The 21,954-nt window shown below is 42.7% G+C and overlaps 1 protein-coding gene across 2 annotated transcripts in view; it reads left to right on the top strand.

The window, feature by feature from the left end:
* The window catches only part of kcnh6a (potassium voltage-gated channel, subfamily H (eag-related), member 6a), a 79,663-nt gene that overhangs the window by 51,676 nt on the left and 6,033 nt on the right, over positions 1-21,954 (top strand). The window contains exons 7-15 of one of the 2 annotated variants that reach the window (XM_072693256.1): positions 8,347-8,772; positions 14,116-14,533; positions 15,848-16,047; positions 17,440-17,692; positions 19,394-19,587; positions 19,721-19,817; positions 19,939-20,220; positions 20,324-20,495; positions 21,429-21,642. In XM_072693256.1, the coding sequence (XP_072549357.1) occupies positions 8,347-8,772; positions 14,116-14,533; positions 15,848-16,047; positions 17,440-17,692; positions 19,394-19,587; positions 19,721-19,817; positions 19,939-20,220; positions 20,324-20,495; positions 21,429-21,642 (2,256 nt within the window). Of the gene's footprint in view, positions 1-8,346; positions 8,773-14,115; positions 14,534-15,847; positions 16,048-17,439; positions 17,693-19,393; positions 19,588-19,720; positions 19,818-19,938; positions 20,221-20,323; positions 20,496-21,428; positions 21,643-21,954 lie in introns of those variants that run through there. The other variant, XM_072693257.1, reaches the window with a different exon arrangement.

Genomic DNA, 21,954 nt, shown 5'->3' with positions numbered 1-21,954 from the left:
TGTATATCATATTAAAGATGGTCTATAATGGTGTATAGGGATGCATAACTGGTTAAGCATGGTAAATAATGATGAATAACTGGTTGAACATGGTGCATAATGTTAAATGGCGATGTCTGTCATATTAAAGATGGTCTATAAAGGTGCATAGGCATGTATACCTGGTTAAAGACATAATATAATATAATTGGTTAAATATTGGTTAAAAATAGTGGTTACAAATGGTGTATAGCGATGTATAGCTGCATAAAGATTGTGTGCAATGGTGTATAGTGATGTATTAAAGAAGGTTTATAATGGTGTATAGGTATGTATACCTGGTTAAAGATATAATATAATTGGTTAACTATCATGGTTAAAATAAATAAGTGGTTAAAAATTGCGTATAGCGATGTATAGCTGGATATAGATTGTTTAAAGCTGGTTTATAATGGTGTATAGGGATGTGTTAAAGCTGGTTTATAATGGTGTATAGGGATGTATTAAAGCTGGTTTATAATGGTGTATAGGGATGTATTAAAGCTGGTTTATAATGGTGTATAGGGATGTATTAAAGCTGGTTTATAATGGTGTATAGGGATGTGGTAAAGCTGGTTTATAATGGTGTATGGGGATGTATTAAAGCTGGTTTATAATGGTGTATAGGGATGTGGTAAAGCTGGTTTATAATGGTGTATAGGGATGTATTAAAGCTGGTTAATAATGGTGTACAGTGATGTATTAAATTTGGTTTATAATGGTATATAGGGATGTGGTAAAGCTGGTTTATAATGGTGTATAGGGATGTATTAAAGCTGGTTTATAATGGTGTATAGGGATGTATTAAAGCTGGTTTATAATGGTGTATAGGGATGTGGTAAAGCTGGTTTATAATGGTGTATAGGGATGTATTAAATCTGGTTTATAATGGTGTATGGGGATGTATTAAAGCTGGTTTATAATGGTGTATAGGGATGTATTAAAGCTGGTTAATAATGGTGTACAGTGATGTATTAAATTTGGTTTATAATGGTATATAGGGATGTATTAAAGCTGGTTTATAATGGTGTATAGGGATGTATAAAATTTGGTTTATAATGGTGTATAGGGATGTATTAAAGCTGGTTTATAATGGTGTATAGGGATGTATTAAAGCTGGTTTATAATGGTGTATAGGGATGTATAAAATTTGGTTTATAATGGTGTATAGGGATGTATTAAAGCTGGTTTATAATGGTGTATGGGGATGTATTAAAGCTGGTTTATAATGGTGTATAGGGATGTATTAAAGCTGGTTAATAATGGTGTACAGTGATGTATTAAATTTGGTTTATAATGGTATATAGGGATGTATTAAAGCTGGTTTATAATGGTGTATAGGGATGTATAAAATTTGGTTTATAATGGTGTATAGGGATGTATTAAAGCTGGTTTATTTACATTTACATTACATTTATGGCATTTAGCAGACGCTCTTATCCAGAGCGACTTACAAGGTTACTGGTATTACAGATGTGGGTCAGTGTAGTGTTAGGAGTCTAGCCCAAGGACTCTTATTGGTGTAGCGCAGCATAGTCACACAGCCCGGGAATCGAACCCCAGTCTCCCACGTGGTGTGGTAGCTCAGTGGCAGGTAGTGGTGTTATCTGTTGCGCCACACCAACCACATGGTTTATAATGGTGTATAGGGATGTTTAACATTGTTTTAATGTTTGTTCATATCCTTTCTGGGGTTTTGTGGTTTGGTTTTTCTCTGCTGCAACATAATTTCTATTTCCGCCTGCGTAGCACACACCACAGCTCCAGCTGAGGCGATCAGTGCTGCAGGGGGTGGATGTTAGGTAGGCTAGTGGGTTTTACGTCAAAAAGAAAGTGTTTCATGAGCCAGTCAACCTGAACAGACCTGCCGTTCCCCACTTTGCAGCGAACTGGATCATGTCAAGTCTAAGCAAAGTATTAGCAGAGGCGACGACTCGACTGGTGACAGCTCGCGTTTCTGGGTCGAGCTATTTACGGACTAGGAAATTCCCACACCACCCACTATTTTCAGTCATCACAGTCTCCAGATCTGACACGTTCAGCTTTCAGATGAATTCAGATACCACGGTGACCACTGATGGCCATTGACTGGGGAAGGGAGTCCCTTTGTCCCACTCCACCAAGTTTTCCACATTAGTGATGTCCCCTGATCAATTGGTGGTTTCCACGGTAACCAGCGGTTGCCATGGTCCCCCGAGCCAACCGTAATCAGTGTTTGCTAATGGAGCGTTAGAGCTATTTGCTCACAGTGTAATCACTTAAAGATCCACCAACACAGTCCTCATAGAGTGGGAGATGAGAGGTGTTGTTTGAGTGTCAGTGGAGCAGGTAGCCGCTTGTGGCAGAAGGAACGTATAACGTACCTATGACTGATGTACAAATGTACAGTGGGTGATGCTGCGATAGAAGATCCACCAAATAACACCAAAAAGTTATTACTTTTCTGAAGAGCATATATGGAATGAAATGCATTTATTGGAAAGGGTGTCCATAAAAATGTGGACATATTGTGTAATTGGATACTAGCAGTTTTCCTTTACATTGTGTCGAAATGTCATGATGAATGGACCAATAGAAATGCTCAAAAATGACTATGAAATCTTTTTTACATTGACTTCCATTAAAAGTCAAGATGGTTCTTTCGCTCTACTGTAATGTTGACATTTTTGGAGATATGAGGTTTTCCAAAAGGCAGTTTAGCAACACTAGTAATGGAGATAGTGTTAATAATAACAACAGGACAGCAACAAGGCTGTTTATTGAAATACACAGACGTTTGGAATGAATCCCGTTTAGTTGCAGTTGGCTGCAGAATATCAAGAATGAAGTTCTAATAAAAGTAATATCTTATGTTTATTATATATCTAAAGTAGTGAGCAAATTTTGAGGCAAAGAACTTGGTTCTAGTTAGATACTTACAATATATTGTGGTTGGTGTGGCGCAACAGATAACACCAAATGGAAGACTGGGGTTTGATTCCTGGTCTGGGTGACTGTGCTGTGCTACACCAATAAGAGTCCTTGGGCAAGACTCCTAACACTACATTGACCCACCTCTGTAATACGAGTAACCTTGCAAGTTGCTCTGGATAAGAGCATCAGCTAAATGCCATAAATGTATTGTTCTTAACATAATCATTTTTTATTGTTCCTAAAAAATATTGTAAATGTATATATCTATACTATATAAGGTATTATATAAGCCACCCACTAAGCACTTTATTAGGGACCCAACATGATCTTCTGATCTTCTGACTCAAGGTTGGACATGTTTTTGTGCATGCTGAGATGCTTTTCTGCTCTCCACAAGTGTACAGATCTGCGTCCCTGTAGCCCGCAGCCCTAGTTTCTGTCTGCAGAACTGCTGCTCCCTGCATGTGCTTTCTTCATTACACCTTTCGAAATGTAGAAACTCTAGAGATATTCTAGAGATACTCACACCAGCCCTTCTGGCACCAACAACCACGCCACTCTCAACTTTCCAAATCGCTGGGATCACATTTTTCCTCACTCTGATGGTGGATGTGAACATTACCTGAAGCTGCTGCTCTGTATCTGCGTGATTGTCTACACTGCTGCCACACGATTGCATGGAACATAACAACACATGACTACATGCTTGTAAACTTCTGCACACCAGAAGCATGTGTGATTAAGCATGATAAAGGAGCAGAAGGCACGTCTGAAGCTCAGTAGAACTCAGTAGGACTGGGAGTAATCTAGACATTTACTGGTAAGCTGATTAGCATTTATAGATAAAAAGTAAGAAGTAGTTGCATCAGTGGTCATGTCCTTTTAACTTCTCTCCTTCAAGGTAAAGGTGCTGTATTTGTCACTGTACTACATACAGCGAAACGTGTCCTCCACATCTGTGGAAGTGAACACACACACACACGTGAACTACCCCTAGTTCACGTGTGTGTGTGTGTTCACTTCCACGTGTGTGTGTGTGTGTGAGCACACACACACACACACACACACACACACACACACACGTGAACTAGGGGCAGTGAGCACACACACTAGTGAACTAGGGGCAATGAGCACACACACATACTAGTGAACTAGGGGCAGTGAGCACATACACACGTGAACTAGGGGCAGTGAGCACAAACACACACACACTAGTGAATTAGGGGCAGTGAGCACACACACACACACTAGTGAACTAGGGGCAGTGAGCACATACACACGTGAACTAGGGGCAGTGAGCACAAACACACACACACTAGTGAACTAGGGGCAGTGAGCGCACACACACACACACTAGTGAACTAGGGGCAGTGAGAAACGTGTCCTCCACATCTGTGGAAGTGAACACACACACACAAGTGAACTAGGGGCAGTTAGCACACACACACACACACACACACGTGAACTAGGGGCAGTGAGCACACACAAACACTAGTGAACTAGGGGCAGTGAGCACATACACACGTGAACTAGGGGCAGTGAGCGCACACACACACACACACTAGTGAATTAGGGGCAGTGAGCACACACACACACACTAGTGAACTAGGGGCAGTGAGCGCACACACACACACACACACACACACACACACACTAGTGAACTAGGGGCAGTGAGCACACACACACAAGTGAACTAGGGGCAGTGAGCACACACACACAAGTGAAAAAGGGGCAGTGAGCACACACACACAAGTGAAATAGGGGCAGTGAGCACACACACACACACAAGTGAAATAGGGGCAGTGAGCACACACATACCCAGAGCTGTGGGCAGCCATGGGGAGCAAAGAGGGTGAAGGGCCTTGCTCAAGGGCCCAACAGTGGCAGCTTGCCGAACCCTGGTATCGAACCCACAACCCTGTTATCAGTAGCCCGGAGCTCTAACTGCTGAGCCACCACTCCTACAAGAAAACTCATTTGTATTTAATTTCATTTACATAATTGATTAGTTTGAACTTAATGCATTACAAATCACTCTAGTTGTTAAATGATTAAGAGGTGAAGGACAGGACTGGTAGCTTCCAGTGAAATGTGCTGGGATCACGATTTTTGATGGAGCTGCTATAAATGGTCCTTTGAGTGATGCCATAGAAAAAACACTTTTGGATCAATGTGGTTCTTTATGGAGCCGAAAACGGTTCTTCTATAAGCACTCGAGCGGTTGCAAGATCATTAGTAGGTGGAGGACATGACTGGTAGCTTCCAGTTAATCAGGTTGGAATCACAAAATCAAGGTATTCTGGCCTCATGTTTCACATATGGTGCAGAAATGTCAGTTAAAAGAGATAAAAAACGTATATATTAGTGTAGTTATGATTGATATCACCGGACGTTACGGAAAATACTTAGACTTATCGGTATTGCCCTTGTTTATCCATTCGCCATATCTTGAGGAGATTTATCCGTTCATACTTCATACTCTATTGCTGTTTCCTGTGCCGATTTTATCCTTTGTGTCTGTTTTAAACTCTAAGAATAGCAGAAGTCCTTTGACTAAAGATTCATGCTCTGTTTATAGTCCTCAGTCCGAAAGTGAACATCTCTTCAGGCTTCCTCCACTCTATCGTTTGATCTCGTCTGTTGCTCCGGTCTGGGTGAGTGTTGCCTTTTTCCGTTTGAATGGGGTCTCTATGGACTTGGACACCTCTCACGGAGGCGGATCCTTCCTGAGACACTGAGAAGGAATATTTAAGAACAAGAATAATGTAAAAAAATGGGAAGTCAGGTCAGGTTAGCTCAGGTTAAAATTATTAGATTAAATACTTAATGCAACTGAACTGAACTACAGTTAAGGTACTGAAAGAATACACTGTATGTTCTGCCTCCTTATTAATTAAATTAGCTTTGACGCCGTCCTTATTGTTTTTATCACTGCTAATTCCTACAGTCTTGAAAATACAGGTGTTACACTAGGATCTTTGAGCAATGCCATAGAGGAACCACTTTTGGTTCCATGAAGAACCACATTTTATATATTTAGGCTTTTTATAACAAATGTTGTCACAAAGCAGCTTTACAGAGATCCGGGTCCGAGCCTCTTTTGAGCAAGCTAGTGGCAACAGTGGCAAGGACAAACTCCCTTTGGGTCGAGAGGGAGGAAGAAACCTTGAGAGGAACCAAGGCTCAAAAGCCAAAACAAGATCAGTCAGTGCAGGTAAACAGTCAAAAGCATGAGAAAGAGACAGAAAGAAAACAGAAAGGAGGAAAGGAAAAAACACAAGGAGTTAGGAGGAGCGCAGGTTTTTTTTTTTTTGGGGGGGGGGGTAATATAGCGTGATAGGATCCAATAAATGTACTCGTATCAGCAGCAGCAGACAGCAGGGGGCAGCTCAGCACATAGGATGCGTTTAGGAGTTTGGATAAACAGATGTACGGATGTAAAGGATCTCTTCTACAAAAATATTTCTTTATGGAGCTTCTTTATGGTTCTTCTAGTAGGAATGCTCCAATCAGGTTATTTTGCCCCCTGATCCAATCCGAGTCTCTTAATGCTGAGTCTCGATACCGATCTGATCTCAGTGTGTGTGTATAAATTTAGATCAGACGAGCTGCTGATTAATCGGTTCAGTAAAATCTCTTTATTTTCAGGATCAGCTTCTATAATCAGACTTTCTGGACTGATTAATTTCGTTTTAGTCGAGACTTTTCTTAAAATGATGTTTTATAGTGTTTAATATCTGATAATCCAGTCTGACTCTCCTCCCTGACCAATCAGCTCATAGCTCCTTTACAACACTGCAGTCTGATCACTTCCTATGTGTGTGTGTAGTGGTACACATTCTGGACTGTTCTGGATCTGTTAATCAGCTTAAGTGATCCCAAATTTCTGTGGTTATGTTCGCTTAATTATTTTCATTAGGGAAGCTGTTAGTTTTAGGGCTTATGGGGTCAAGCGGACTCTGTTACTGTAGCTTTTTAAGAGTATGATTGATGCTGTAAAGGTAATCACTTCTGCTAGAATATCACCAAAGAGGCTTCCACTGTTGGTATAAGTCAAAGCATTTTCAGTGCAATACTGAAAAAAAGCCTTTTCCATTGAGCACGAAGGCTTTTGCAGCAGTTCAGCAGTGCCTTGACTAACTATTGAGGACCCCCTGCACTGCACAGTTCCAAGCACTGATGAGTTGATTCAGATGTATTGAGAATAGCAGAGAATAGTTCAACTGTGCATGGCAGGGGGTCCCCAGGGCTGGGAATAAAGAACCGGCTCTACTCTATAGACCCTTATTACAGTCACTGCATCGTCACGTCCGGCCCTGAACAGTAGCGTCCGCTCTCCGGGTTTCAGCCTTCCTGTGGAAGGGCAGTCAGCAGGAGGGCAGTTAACTGGCCTGGAAGTCCTTCCAACACGGACGAAAGGCTAGTTTGTCCTGACCGAAGCGCATCAAGCAAAATTTCTAAGCATTTCTATTTCGTGTGACCCAGTATGTCAGACGGCGGAGTGTCCACCTGTAAGGAGTTTAGCAAAGCAGAGAAGGAGCCGAGCGTCTCTTTATGCTAACGCCACATCACATCTCTTACTGGACAGACTAAAGTCCAGCACTTACTGAGCTTCGTCCTGCAGAAATTATTTTGGCTGGTTTAACTCCTCCCACTCAGTCCATGTAAACATTAGCAACATTAGCGAGCGACCTGAACATCACAGCTAGCAAACAGACACAGCATCGTATTTCTACACTAAACTACTCACCTAGACCCGGGGCTGAGGGGTCTGACCCGGCACTGAGGGGTCTGACCCGGCGCTGAGGGGTCTGACCCGGCGCTGAAGGCTCTGTAATCGGCTCAGACAAGGCCGATTACTGAGCTAAAATCCAACAGCCTCAGTCCGATCTAAGAAATTAGAATTTGCTGTTTGCATGACCACTTAAATAATTAACTTAAATAATGGCCAAAATCCAAAAAAATATTTGATATTGGTGTTGCGGTTGTTTTGCAGGGCTGTAACACCTCCTAAAAACACAGTATTCATTTTTAATTGATAGTTTACATTAAAAGAGTGAAAAGGTGTCAGACATTTACATTATTTTATGCTAAATTACATGAAAATCACATTTCATGTAATAAAATTATACATGCTTTGAATAAAGGCATTAAGAAGTTAATTAAGTTTCTGAACTGCACAGCTGGTAAAGCAGTTATTATAAAACATTATTCTACTTTTGTTAGAAGCTTTATCACATATAAATCACAAACAGTAGGGCTGACCCAGGTACAGAACCCATAACCCATTAATCAGTAGCCCAGTGCTCTAACCACTGAGCCCCCACTGCCCTGACCATGTTGCTTCCACTCTTCTGGGCTGTAGTGTATTTGTGCCCTGATGTTTTGTGTATTTCCATCCTCCCCCCCGTCCAGGTGCTGTCTCTAGGAGCTGACGTGCTTCCCGAGTACAAGCTCCAGGCCCCGCGCATCCACAAGTGGACCATCCTGCACTACAGCCCATTTAAGGCGGTGTGGGACTGGGTGATCCTGCTGCTGGTGCTCTACACGGCCGTCTTCACGCCCTACAGTGCCGCCTTCTTGCTCAACGAGCAAGAGGAGGAGAGCCGGCGCACCTGCGGCTACACCTGCAACCCGCTCAACGTGGTGGACCTGGTGGTGGACGTCATGTTCATCATCGACATCATCATCAACTTCCGCACCACGTACGTCAACCACAACGACGAGGTGGTGAGCCACCCGGGCCGGATAGCGCAGCACTACTTCAAAGGCTGGTTCCTCATCGACATTGTGGCGGCCATTCCGTTCGACCTGCTCATCTTCAGATCAGGATCGGACGAGGTGAGGGGGGGGGGCCTGGGGAATGGCGTCCCGACAGTCTAATGTTCCCAGAGTGTTGGAAGAAGAAGAGAAAGACATCATGTCTGGTCAGGGTATCAATATAACTCCAGTTTATTAGAGGATGTTTATAAAAATTTAGATTATGTAATAAAATCATGTAAACAATGTTTTACATTAAGAAATATAATATATATATGAATGTGCATTATGTTTAACATTTACATCATTTTCTATATTTTTATTCTATATTTTAATGCAAAAATATACAGAATTTAATACAAGATAATGATAAATCATAATAAAATTAAGGAATAAGGAACACACGTTTCTGAAACTGCACCAGTAGTGCACAGTATATTGCTTATCACAAGATGTCACAATATATTAAATCGTAACCCCTGTATGAGGGGACATATCATATTGTCAGGTTCTTGCCAATACACAGCCCTAACAAAGAGTGTAAGCACCCTGACATTCAGCCAGTGGGCTGAGGGATGTTTCAGTCACAACGCAGTCATCTCTCCATCACCTCATGCTGTGTAGTCAGATGTAGATCCACTCGGGTTAGCCTTTAGCTTGGCATTGAAACTAGACTGCTTGCTACACTTCTTATGCCCTGCATGGCCTGTGCCACTGTCTGCCTCGATGTCTGGCACGAGGCCCGGTCCTCCCAGCAGGTCGAGACTTATCAGCTGGTACTGATAGTGTGACTGACTGTAAAATACACCAAATCCAGTTTGAGACAAACGAGTTTGTTACGTTTTTTCATTGTTTTTCCGGACCAGGAGAAGGTACTGCGTGTTAGGATTAGGTTTAAGTAAGGTTAGGGCTAGGGTTTAGGTTAGGTTAGGGCTAGGGTTTAGGTTAGGGCTAGGGTTTAAATTAGGGCTAGGGTTTAGGTTGGGTTAGGGCTAGGGTTTAAATTAGGTTAGAGCTAAGGCTTAGGTTAGGGCTAGGGTTAGGTTAGGGCTAGGGTTAGGTTAGGGCCAGGGTTTAGGTTAGGGCTAGGGTTTAGGTTAGGGCTAGGGTTTAGGTTAGGGCTAGGGTTAGGTTAGGGCCAGGGTTTAGGTTAGGGCTAGGGTTTAGGTTAGGGCTAGGGTTACATTAGGGCTAGGGTTTAGGTTAAGGTTAGGGTTTAGGTTACGTTAGGGCTAGGGTTTAACATAGGTTAGGGCTAGGGTTTAACATAGGTTAGGGCTAGGGTTTAGGTTAAGGTTAGGGTTTAGGATAGGTTAGGGCTAGGGTTTAGGATAGGTTAGGGCTAGGGTTTAGGTTAAGGTTAGGGTTTAGGTTAGGTTAGAGCTAGGGTTTAGGTTAAGGTTAGGGTTTAGCATAGGTTAGGGCTAGGGTTTAGGTTAGGTTAGGGTTTAGCATAGGTTAGGGCTAGGGTTTAGGTTAGGTTAGGGTTACATTAGGGCTAGGGTTACATTTGGCCTAGGGTTTAGGTTAAGGTTAGGGTTTAGGTTAGGTTAGGGCTAGGGTTTAGGATAGGTTAGGGCTAGGGTTTAGGTTAAGGTTAGGGTTTAGGATAGGTTAGGGCTAGGGTTTAGGTTAAGGTTAGGGTTTAGGATAGGTTAGGGCTAGGGTTTAGGTTAAGGTTAGGGTTTAGGATAGGTTAGGGCTAGGGTTAAGGCTAGTAATGTATAGCACTGCAGCTGTGAGCATCTTGTTGGAGCACCGGTTTGTAGGGTTTATGGCTTCTGCTGCTTTAACACTTGAAAATACACTGTGTGCAGAATTATTAGGCAAATTAGTATTTTAATCACATCATCCTTTTTATACATGTTGTCATACTCCAAGCTCTATAGGCTTGAAAGCCAACTACCAATCAAGTAAATCAGGTGATGTGCATCTCTGTAATGAGAAGGGGTGTGGTCTAATGACATCAACACCCTATATAAGGTGTGCTTAATTATTAGGCAACTTCCTTTCCTTTGGCAAAATGGGTCAGAAGAGAGATTTGACGGACTCTGAAAAGTCAAAAATTGTGAGATGTCTTGCAGAGGGATGCAGCAGTCTTGAAATTTCCAAACTTTTGAAGCGTGATCACCGAACAATCAAGCGTTTCATGGCAAATAGCCAACAGGGTCACAAGAAACGTGTTGAAAAAAAAAAGGCGCAAAATAACTGAAAATAACTGCCCATGAATCGAGGAAAATCAAGCGTGAAGCTGCCAAGATGCCATTTGCCACCAGTTTTGCCATATTTCAGAGCTGCAACATTACTGGAGTATCAAAAAGCACAAGATGTGCGATACTCAGGGACATGGCCATGGTAAGGAAGGCTGAAAAACGACCACCTTTGAACAAGAAACATAAGATAAAACGTCAAGACTGGGCCAGGAAATATCTTCAGACTGATTTTTCTAAGATTTTAAGAACTGATGAAATGCGAGTGACTCTTGATGGGGCAGATGGATGGGCCCGAGGCTGGATCAGTAAAGGGCAAAGATCTTCACTCCGACTCAGACGCCAGCAAGGTGGAGGTGGGGTACTGGTATGGGCTGGTATCATCAAAGATGAACTTGTGGGACCTTTTCTGGTTGAGGATGGAGTGAAGCTCAACTCCCAGACCTACTGCCAGTTTCTGGAAGACACCTTCTTCAAGCAGTGGTACAGAAAGAAGTCTGTATCATTCAAGAAAAACATGATTTTCATGCAGGACAATGCTCCATCACATGCATCCAAATACTCCACAGCGTGGCTGGCCAGTAAGGGTACCTGTGGTCCCTCATAAAATGTGAGATCTACAGGGAGGGAAAACAGTACACCTCTCTGAACAGTGTCTGGGAGGCTGTGGTTTCTGCTGCACACAATGTTGATCGTAAACAGATCAAGCACCTGACAGAATCTATGGATGGAAAGCTTTTGAGTGTCATCGTAAAGAAAGGTGGCTATATTGGTCACTGATTTGTTTGTGGTTTTGTTTTTGAATGTCAGAAATGTTTATTTCTAAATTTTGTGTTATATTGGTGAGATTGGAATATATTTTTTATTAAGTTGCCTAATAATTCTGCACAGTAATAGTTACCTGCACAAACAGATATCCTCCTAAGATAGACAAATCTAAAAAAACCCACTCCAACTTCCAAAAATATTAAGTCCTTTTGGTTGACTGAGAACATAGTTGTTGCTCAATAATAAAACAGGAGAGGTTTGGTTAAAACTGAAGTGCTTTTTTGTAAAAAAAAAAGTTTTTTGAAGAACAAATTTATATATGTGCACTAAATGGACAAATGTATTAGGACACCCCCTCATTCATTGTTTCTTCTTAAATCAGTGGTATTAAAAGAGTTCATCCTGCTTTTGTTGGAGTTGGAATAACTGTCTCTACTGTCCAGGGAAAGAGACTTTCTAATAGATTTCAGAGGAGCATTGCTGTGAGGATTTGATTGCATTCAGCAAGAGCGTTAGAATTATCACTACTCCACCTCCTCCCCAACTCCCCAAGTAATCCCAACTAAAGTACTGTACCATCCATCAATCTAGAGAACTCAGTTCTACTGCTTCACAGCTCAATGCTGGGGGGCTCTATACCCCTCTGACCCATGTCTGACCCCCTCTGACCCACATCTAGGACTGTGCCTATAGGTTTATATTTATCCAGAGAGTCCAGAGAATCCTATTCTACTGGCAGTACTTCTACAGGCTGTGTGTGTGTGTGTGTGTGCATTAGGGTGCAGCTTAAAAGTGGCTGAATGCATTCGTTAGATAGGGTGTCCACAAACATTTGAACACATAGTGTATGTTGTGTAAAGTCTGATACTTGAGAAAATATAAGGCTTCTGTAATCTGTACGTTTATTCACTGTTATTTCGTTACATGTCTTCTGAACTGCACTGTAAATGTGTCCTGTGGAGTGACGGGAACGAATTCTGAGAAATCTTAAATGACAGAAATAGCTTTGTAGAGATTTAGTGTATTTATCTTTAGTAAATATTTCCCCTCCTTATTCATTAAACTTGTTAAAATTATTTCAATAAATAGTATCATATTTTAATTAGAGCTGTCAAACAATTCCAATTTTGAATCGCGATTCTGCATAAAAAAATCTGTGAAAATGTTATATATATCATTATATATATATCATATATATCTGTCTGTCTGTCTATCTATTTATCTGTCTGTCTATCTGTCTGTCTATCTCTCTGTCTATCTATCTCTCTGTCTGTCTGTCTATCTGTCTGTCTGTATCTATCTGTCTGTCTGTCTATCTGTCTGTCTGTATCTATCTGTCTGTCTGTCTATCTGTCTGTCTGTATCTATCTGTCTATCTGTCTGTCTGTCTATCTCTCTGTCTGTATCCATCTATGTATCTATCTATCTGTCTATCTCTCTGTCTTTCTGTATCTATCTGTCTGTCTGTCTATCTATCTATCTATCTCTCTGTCTGTCTGTCTATCTGTCTGTCTGTATCTATCTGTCTGTCTGTATCTATCTGTTTATCTGTCTGTCTGTCTATCTGTGTCTGTATCTATCTGTCTATCTATCTATCTATCTATCTATCTATCTATCTGTATCTATCTGTCTGTCTATCTATCTGTCTATCTTTCTTTCTGTATCTATCTGTCTATCTATCTATCTATATATCTATCTATCTATCTCTCTGTCTTTCTGTATCTATCTGTCTGTCTATCTATCTGTCTATCTTTCTTTCTGTATCTATCTATCTATATATCTATCTAGGGGCTGTGTTCTAAATCCTGAGCTAGTTCTGCCCTCTCCGTTTCATGTAGCTTGTGAATCCTGTTGGTGATTGGGTATTTCAGGCGGAATGTACTCCGGTGAGAGCTAAACTCAGCCAGACAGTAACTGCAGCCATGTGGCTAATGATCCATCACTCACTTACACCTCTATCTTTAATGAGATGCCACGCACGGTCAAATCTCAACATGAACTACAGATGACTTGCAGGGCCAAATAAAATTTACGTCAACGCAACTGTTTTTTTAATCGTGTTAAATTGAGATTAATTGCATAACTTTGACAGCCCTAATTTTAATATACAACTAATTTTAGCATTTTTTTTGTCACACCTCAGGACATCACGCCATGCTTTAATTGGGGAAATGGTTCTGTATAGTTCCATGACAACTTTAAATGCTTAAATGGTTCTTTGCCTGGTTAAAGTGTTCTTTGTATTGGTGGAAATATCTTTTGTAGATGGTTCTTCAAAGAACCATTAAAAAGGTTCCATATAGCACCAAGAATGTTCCACTATTGTAACGAGTCAAAGAACCCTTTTTCAGTACTATATAGAACCATTTTTGGCCAGTGTGTGTCTTCTAAAGGTTGAGGACAGTCCCGCAATTGGCTAATCCCTCTCACACCCTCTCTCCCGCAGCCTCAGACCACCACTCTGATTGGGCTGCTGAAGACTGCTCGGCTGTTGAGGTTGGTGCGTGTGGCGCGGAAGCTGGACCGTTACTCTGAGTACGGAGCAGCCGTCCTCTTCCTCCTCATGTGCACCTTCGCCCTCATCGCCCACTGGTTGGCCTGCATCTGGTACGCCATCGGCAACGTGGAGCGCACCGGCTCGGCCCGCATTGGCGGCATGAAGATCGGCTGGCTGGACAACCTGGCCGACCAGATCGGCAAGCAGTACAACGACAGTGACGTCATGTCAGGTCCCTCCATCAAGGACAAATACGTCACAGCGCTGTACTTCACCTTCAGCAGCCTGACCAGTGTCGGCTTCGGCAACGTCTCCCCCAACACCAACCCAGAGAAGATCTTTTCCATCTGCGTCATGCTCATCGGCTGTGAGTACCACTCTCAGTGCCTAGTTCCATTAGTGCTCTGACTTCTCCTAGTGCTCAAGCACTCTGGCACTTGAAGGGGAATTCTGCGTAACATCAAAATACAGACCGTTCACAGCGGTTAGGTGGGAAAAGCTCTGGTCTAGAGAATCTTTTACAGTGGTAGTGAATGGAACTGGAGTCTCAGCTTCCAAAGCCGAGGTATTGGAAAGCATTCCTGGAGCAGAGAAGGTCTTGCCCAAGGGTTGTGGGTTTCCTATGGGTCAAAATGACCAATGGTAGCTGAATTGGGTATGAGGAATTGTCCTTAGATTGAATGTGTGAGTGAATGTGTGCATCTGGTACCTTGTGATGGACTGGACTGTTTATCCCGTGCACCCAGTGAGTAGGCGAATAAGAAAATGGATGGAGAAACGGTTCTTTGACCGATGCCATAGAACCCAAGTCTTCAAATCTGGACCTCGAATCCAGTTTCCAGTCCTGAATTTAGTCCTCGCTGGAAGTTAAGGGAACAGTTAATGTAATTGATTGGCCACACAGTTTCACACCTACCAAAGATTACAAAGTCCAGGACTGGAAACTGGATTCAGGGTCCAAGCTTTCATTTCAGCGGTAAGCTACATTAACCTCATAACCTCATAGAAGGTGGTGTCCCCAGGACTGGAATTGGGCACCACTGACTCATAGTGCAACCCTCATTGCATTATGATATGTAAATTAGGGATAGAACTGATCCAGTGAATCGGGATCAGGGTTGACCCAGGCATGTTTTAATGGATTGAGTACCGGCTATTTTAACCCTGATGCAGTTTTGCGTTTTTGTTTTAACCACGATGTTCGGACATTACTGCTCAGTCGGCAGCAGTGGGGGTGTTCACAGGAGGTAAATAAAGGAGTTGAGGTTCTGCAGTGTGGAGCTATTTTACAGTGGGACCCTGAAACACTCTGTTTTACCAGCGGGAGAACCGGAGAACTGCTCGCTCACCTTTCTCTGCTTTTAAACCAGCACTGAAGAACCCATTCAGAACCGAGTGGAGGCTAACGCTAATGCTAACACACACACACTATAGAAACTGCAATCACACACACACACACAGCACAATCACCCACTATAAACCAGTTATTACACACCAGTAGACCAACAACCACAGATATCAGTCCAGAGTGTGTACCACTACACACACTCATACACACACACAGGAAGTGAGTCAGACTGGATTATCAGATATTAAACACTATAAACAGTCATTTTAAGAAAAGTCTCTGTCAGTCAGAATAGAAACTGATCTCAAATGCAACTGTCCCTTCTTTCCCCAGCCTTGATGTATGCCAGTATCTTTGGGAATGTGTCAGCTATAATCCAGCGCTTGTACTCTGGCACGGCGCGCTATCACACACAGATGCTGAGGGTAAAGGAGTTCATCCGATTCCACCAGATCCCTGGAGGCCTGCGGCAGAGACTGGAGGAGTATTTCCAGCACGCCTGGTCTTACACCAACGGCATCGACATGAACGCTGTGAGTTATGCAGTTATGCGTTCTTCTGCTGTATGCATCCCAGAACATTCCAGATTATATTAGCACAGACTGATGTCCATCTCTTACTGTGAAAACAACAGTTGAGGGAAGGTATGGACAAAGTTTAGGCTTCAATAGAGCAACTACTGCGCTTTTTTTGCAGTAGAATGTAAAGGCCACCCAAGGGTCAATGAAATTTTAAATGTACATTTTATATCTGCTAGTTCTTATTAGGCTGGGTTTGTAATACACTATGTGGACAAAAGTATTGGGACACCTGCTAATTTCTTGTTTTTTTCTGAAATCAAGGGTATTAAAAAGTTTATCCTGCTTTTGTTGGAGAGACTGTCTCATATTTCCAGGGAAGAAGGCTGTCTACTAAATTTAAAGAGCGTTTCTGTGAGGATTTCAGTTTATTCAACCGAAATAGTGTGGGTGAGGCCAAGATGTTGGATGTTGATCAACACCCCACCCCATCACCAACTGCCCAGCTCATCCCAAAAGTATTGGATGGAGCACTATCCATCATTCCAGAGAACACAATTCAAAAACCTTGTATCTCCAAAACAGCAACTTTCAGTGGAGGTCAATAAAAAACACATCAAGTCATTTTAGAGCATTTCTACTGGACGTCATGGCTGACAGTGCTATAATCCGCAGAGGCAAATCTGTCTATTGCTGAACACCTCCACCCGGTTTAAGCTGTTAACTATTGTAGGCTTCTGTTCCCTGTATTGACTACATTAGCCTAATCATTTTAGCACAGAATTAAAGAAGTAAACTTCAGACACCGAACAAGCTTATCAACTATACTACCTTTCAAAATCTAGCGATGTACTGCCATCAGCAGCCGGAGCCTGGGAGAGCACAACTGGCCTTGCTCTCTCACTCACGGCGTGATGTTGGCCAGCATGGGGGTGTGTTGGCTGTTGTATCAGAGCTGGGGAGGTCGTGCTTTCCTCTGAGCTCGCTGGCTAGTCTTTACCCTTCTAGTGTTGGGGCATTGCTAGTGCTAGGGGGAGTTCACATGAGCATGGATTGGGCAGTTGACCTTCCAAATTGTGAAATAATAAAAAACATGAACTGGAATTATCTATTTACATTAATTCTTGACAAGTTACCTCATTATTTAATCACCAAATATGAGCCTTTCTGGAGACTAATCTGGTTTAAATTTGACCGTTTTTGAACAGTAGTGTAGATTTGGGGGTAAGAAGGTAAATAGTGTGAATTTTGCATCAGATTATGTCTTGAATGCTGTTCTTTTTTCTGTTGATCTGTTTGTATGTTTATTTAGCATTAATTTTACATAAAAAATAGATCCTCCTATTTGCCAGTCTCTCTTTGCTCTCTATCTGTATCCCATCCCTCTATCTCTGTCTCTTTGTGCAGGTACTGAAGGGTTTTCCCGAGTGTCTGCAGGCTGATATCTGTCTCCATTTGAACCGCAGTCTGTTGCAGAACTGCAAGGCTTTCCGAGGGGCCAGTAAAGGCTGTTTACGGGCTCTGGCCATGCGCTTTAAAACCACCCACGCCCCACCGGGCGACACACTAGTGCACAGTGGAGACGTACTGACCGCCCTCTATTTCATCTCACGCGGCTCCATCGAGATCCTTCGAGAGGATGTGGTGGTGGCCATTTTAGGTACATTTTGACTGTATTAGCTTTAGCAACTGAGTGATCACTTACTGTGCCCTGAACCCTGGACTAGTTTGAGTTTTAATTTCAAGACCTATGATTCAGTATCTACTATAAATGATTCAGTATCTAGTAGAACTGATTCAGTATCTACTATAAATGATTCAGTGTTTACTATAAATGATTCAGTGTCTACTATAAATGATTCAGTGTCTACTATTAATGATTCAGTGTCTACTATAAATTATTCAGTGTTTACTATAAATGATTCAGTGTCTACTATAAATGATTCAGTGTCTACTATTAATGATTCAGTGTCTACTAAAAATGATTCAGTATCTAGTAGAACTGATTCAGTATCTACTATAAATGATTCAGTGTCTACTATTTATGATTCAGTATCTACTATCAATGATTCAGTATCTACTATAAATGATTCAGTATCTATTATAAATGATCCAGTAACTGATATAAATGGTTCAGTAACTGATTTTAATGTTTCTGTAAGTGCTATAAATGATCCAGTATGTACTAAAAATGATTTAGTAACTGCTATAAATGATTCAGTATCTACTATAAATTATTTAGTAACTGCCATAAATGATTCAGTATCTACCATACGTGATTTATGAACTGATATAAATAATCCGGCATTTACTATAAATTATTCAGTAACTGATATAAATGATTCAGTAACTGATATAAAGGGTTCAGTAACTAATGTGGTTTGAGGGTTATTTGTTTTTGTACACAAGTTTGATTCTTCTACTCAGTTTGATTTCAAGGTAAGTGTGTAATAATTCAGACATAGAGTTTGTGTTTTGCTAATTTGTAGATATGAGCTTCCAGTTCAAGTGAGCTACATTAGATTTGTAGCTTTAGTACAAAACTAAAGAAGCTAGTTATACATTGGCTGATCATTTTGCCAAACTGTCAGTTTAAGTTTCCTTTATTTTGTCTGTTGTCTGTTGTGTATTTCTCTATTTTATTGTCACATTTGTTTACCATCACACTCTTTGAGCCTGGTTTTCCTTATTTGTCCTTTCATTTGTTTTCATCTGATTCTTTCTTCCCCCAGTCCCTGGTCTGCTCTGATAATCCAGAGTGACTCTATGTACTTGTGTCTTATTGATCATGCCATATCGATTATCTTTAGACCACACAATCAGATTGTCCCTGTGCTTGGCAACATCTCTACATCTAAACCCATCTGGTGCCATCTAGTGTTTACTCAGAATATCCAAAGACACTTCTTTTAAGCTATGCTCACTTCACAGGTCTGGAGTAGCACAACTACAGATGTCCATGCAGGCAGTTTCTCATCAGTCAAGAAAGTCTGTAAACGTAGGCAGTCTCTCATCAGTGTGTTCATAGTGTAGGTGGTCTGGCAGCCATGTAGGTAGTCTCTTAGCAGTGTAGGCAGTATGTTAGTGTGGACAGCCTGTCAGCAGTGTAGGCAGTCTGTCAGCAGTGCAGACAGTCTATTTGCAGTGCAGGCACTCTGCTAGTGTAGACAGCCCGTCAGCAGTGTAGGCAGTCTGTCCGTAGTGTAGCCACTCTGCTAGTGTAGACAGTCTGTTAGCAGTCTAGACAGTCTGTCCGCAGTGTAGACAGTCTGTACACAGCGTAGGCAGTGGATCTAAAGAGAGGAACTGTATTTTTAAGTCTCTCTTTCCGTGTTTTTCTCTTGCTCCTATCTCTGGCCAGGTAAGAATGATATCTTTGGGGAGCCCATCAGTCTGTACGGGAGGCCCGGGAAGTCGAGTGCAGATGTGAGGGCCCTGACGTACTGCGACTTGCACAAAATTCTGCGGGACGACCTGCTGGAGGTGTTGGACATGTACCCGGACTTCTCCGACAGCTTCTGGACCAACCTGGAGATTACCTTTAACCTACGAGATGTAAGTCACAGCGATTGCGATCATACAGGTTTTGATGTGATATGGGAAATCTGTGTGTGTGTGTGTGTGTGTGTGTGTGTGTGTGTGTGTGTGTGTGTGTGTGATTAGAGTTACTGAAGCTTGTGTGTATCAGGCAGACAGAATTATGCAGCCAACCCCCAGTGAGGAGTCAGACTGCGGCTACCGTCGTGCCAGACGCAGAAGAAACTCCCTCCGGCGCAACCGACCAGGTGAGTCTTTGTATGTGTGTGTGTTTAGGACGTCCCATAAGCATACACTGTACCCACACTGTAATCCATGCCTTGGCCTTGCCTTGAGGATGTACGATCTCTGTCATTTCACTTTATTCAGATGGTATGGACAGGGAAGACGCCTATCCAGACCAGTCCTGCGCCCCTGTGGGCAATCACAGGGGGGCGCTGTCACGCTCTCAGTGGGACGAGTTGTGCAGCAGTGCCAGCGCTGGTTCACTGTCCAGCGAAGACGAAGTCAAACCTCCGGGTCCCGGCCGAGGAGACATCTACTCTACAGAAATGCGGGACTACCCACCAACCGTGGTCAGCCTCCTGCCCCCCAACAACTCCCCAGCAGGCATGGGGGGGCCCCTGGAGCGGGGGGCACATCCCTACTCAGGTACAGAGAGGAAAAAGTCATGTCTGATGATCCATTCCAGGAAGAGTTTGGTAAAAACATTGATAAGTACACTTCACAGACTCTCCCTCCTTGTCTTTGCCAGCCTCTCTGAATGTGTACGGTTACTGGCCAGAGCGCAGGCCGAGTCAGTACTCTGAGAGTCCGAGACGCTCCTCATCTGCTCGTGTCTGCCACCACCACCGCAGTGTGTGCTTGGAGGAGAGGCCCAGCGAACTGCAGGCTCGCCTCGAGCTGCTGCAGTCCCAGCTCAACAGGTCAGAATCCACAACACACTCTAGTGTGTCCTTCTCACTCTGTTCTCACAGGCTTTACATTATTCACACACACAGTCCAGGAGACCTGTTCATACCTGCTGTGTGTATTGGATTACGTTCACAATACTAATACTGGGAATAGCCTCAATTCTTTCTTGACTGAGAAGATATCATCAATATAATACAATTAAGATATTATATAAAATAGATAATGGTAAGAATAGAGAAAGTAATGATTGTGGGTGATGGTGGTAATAATAACAATAGTAGCAAATAGGCAGAAAGCAGGAGGGTGGGCAGCTGGTCTGATGCTGGTAGCAGGAGAGCCAGGCAGTCAGTCTGATGGGTGGGCAGCTGGTCTGAGGAGGGTAATTGTGGCGGTCTGTCCTCCGTCAGAGTCAGGCTGTACAAGTGGGCAGTCATTAACTCAGACTACACAGCCTGCAGTTCCTTCTCCAGCTCCTTATATAGACCCATAAATCTAGACCCATAAATGAAACTCATTTTTTTATTGTGTTTTATTATTTATTGGGTTAGTTTCGTTTTAGCTTATTTTTGGTTTCTTTTGCTTAGAGCATTTACGTTACTTCTTGGTTCCTTTAATGATTTATAGCAGCTTGCGTGGGGGACCTAACTGTTCATTATTTAGTCTGACAGTGTTATGAGATTAATATTACAAAGCAAACCTTTTTGTTTACTGTCTGTTTCTACCTCCATATCAGCCATGTTTGACCATTTGCATTATAGACGCCTCTTTTTTCCTGGTGTTCCAGCATATGAACCAAAAAATAGGATGTGGCTTCGTGTCTCCCCTTCTTTACAGTCATACTGTCCCTACTTTTATGTTCTGTCTCCCTCCCTCCCTCTCTCTCTCCCTCCCTCTCTCTCTCCCTCCCTCTCTCTCTCCCTCTCTCTCTCTCTCTCTCTCGGTAGGCTGGAGACGCGGATGACGGCCGACATTAATGTGATCCTGCAGCTGCTGCAGAGGCAGATGGCTCCGGTTCCCCCTGCCTACAGTGCCGTATCTACGCCAGCCCACCCACCTCCTCCCTCCACCCTGTATGGGACAGGAGGTCCGATCTTGCACAGCCCAGCGCCCATCCCACCTACTGTACAGATCAATGATGGCCTCCCCTCGCCTACCAAAGTGAGTGTGTTTACAGAGCGCTCTGATGTGAGCTACAGAGCGCTCTGATGTGTGCTGCTGTACTTGCATCAACAAATAGCAGCCTGAGTCGTAAGTCTTCACGACGGTCTTAAGCGTCGTTCAGTGTTCAGTGACAGGTACTTTTCTGTTCAGAAGTGTGTGCATGTTCGTAGATGAGCTATTAGTCAACAGGGACATATCTGGAAGACCTTTATTAGACAAGAAAATGTCTAAACACCAGTGGTCTAAAAAAAACGAATAGGACGTGAAAAACCCATAATCCATCACGTTGTTTGGGTCGCTTCTCACATC

The sequence above is a fragment of the Salminus brasiliensis genome, chromosome 12, assembly GCF_030463535.1.
Source record: "Salminus brasiliensis chromosome 12, fSalBra1.hap2, whole genome shotgun sequence".
Lineage (NCBI taxonomy): Eukaryota > Metazoa > Chordata > Actinopteri > Characiformes > Bryconidae > Salminus > Salminus brasiliensis.
Note: the sequence above shows the minus strand (reverse complement) of the source record. Positions and strands in the feature narration are given on the sequence as shown.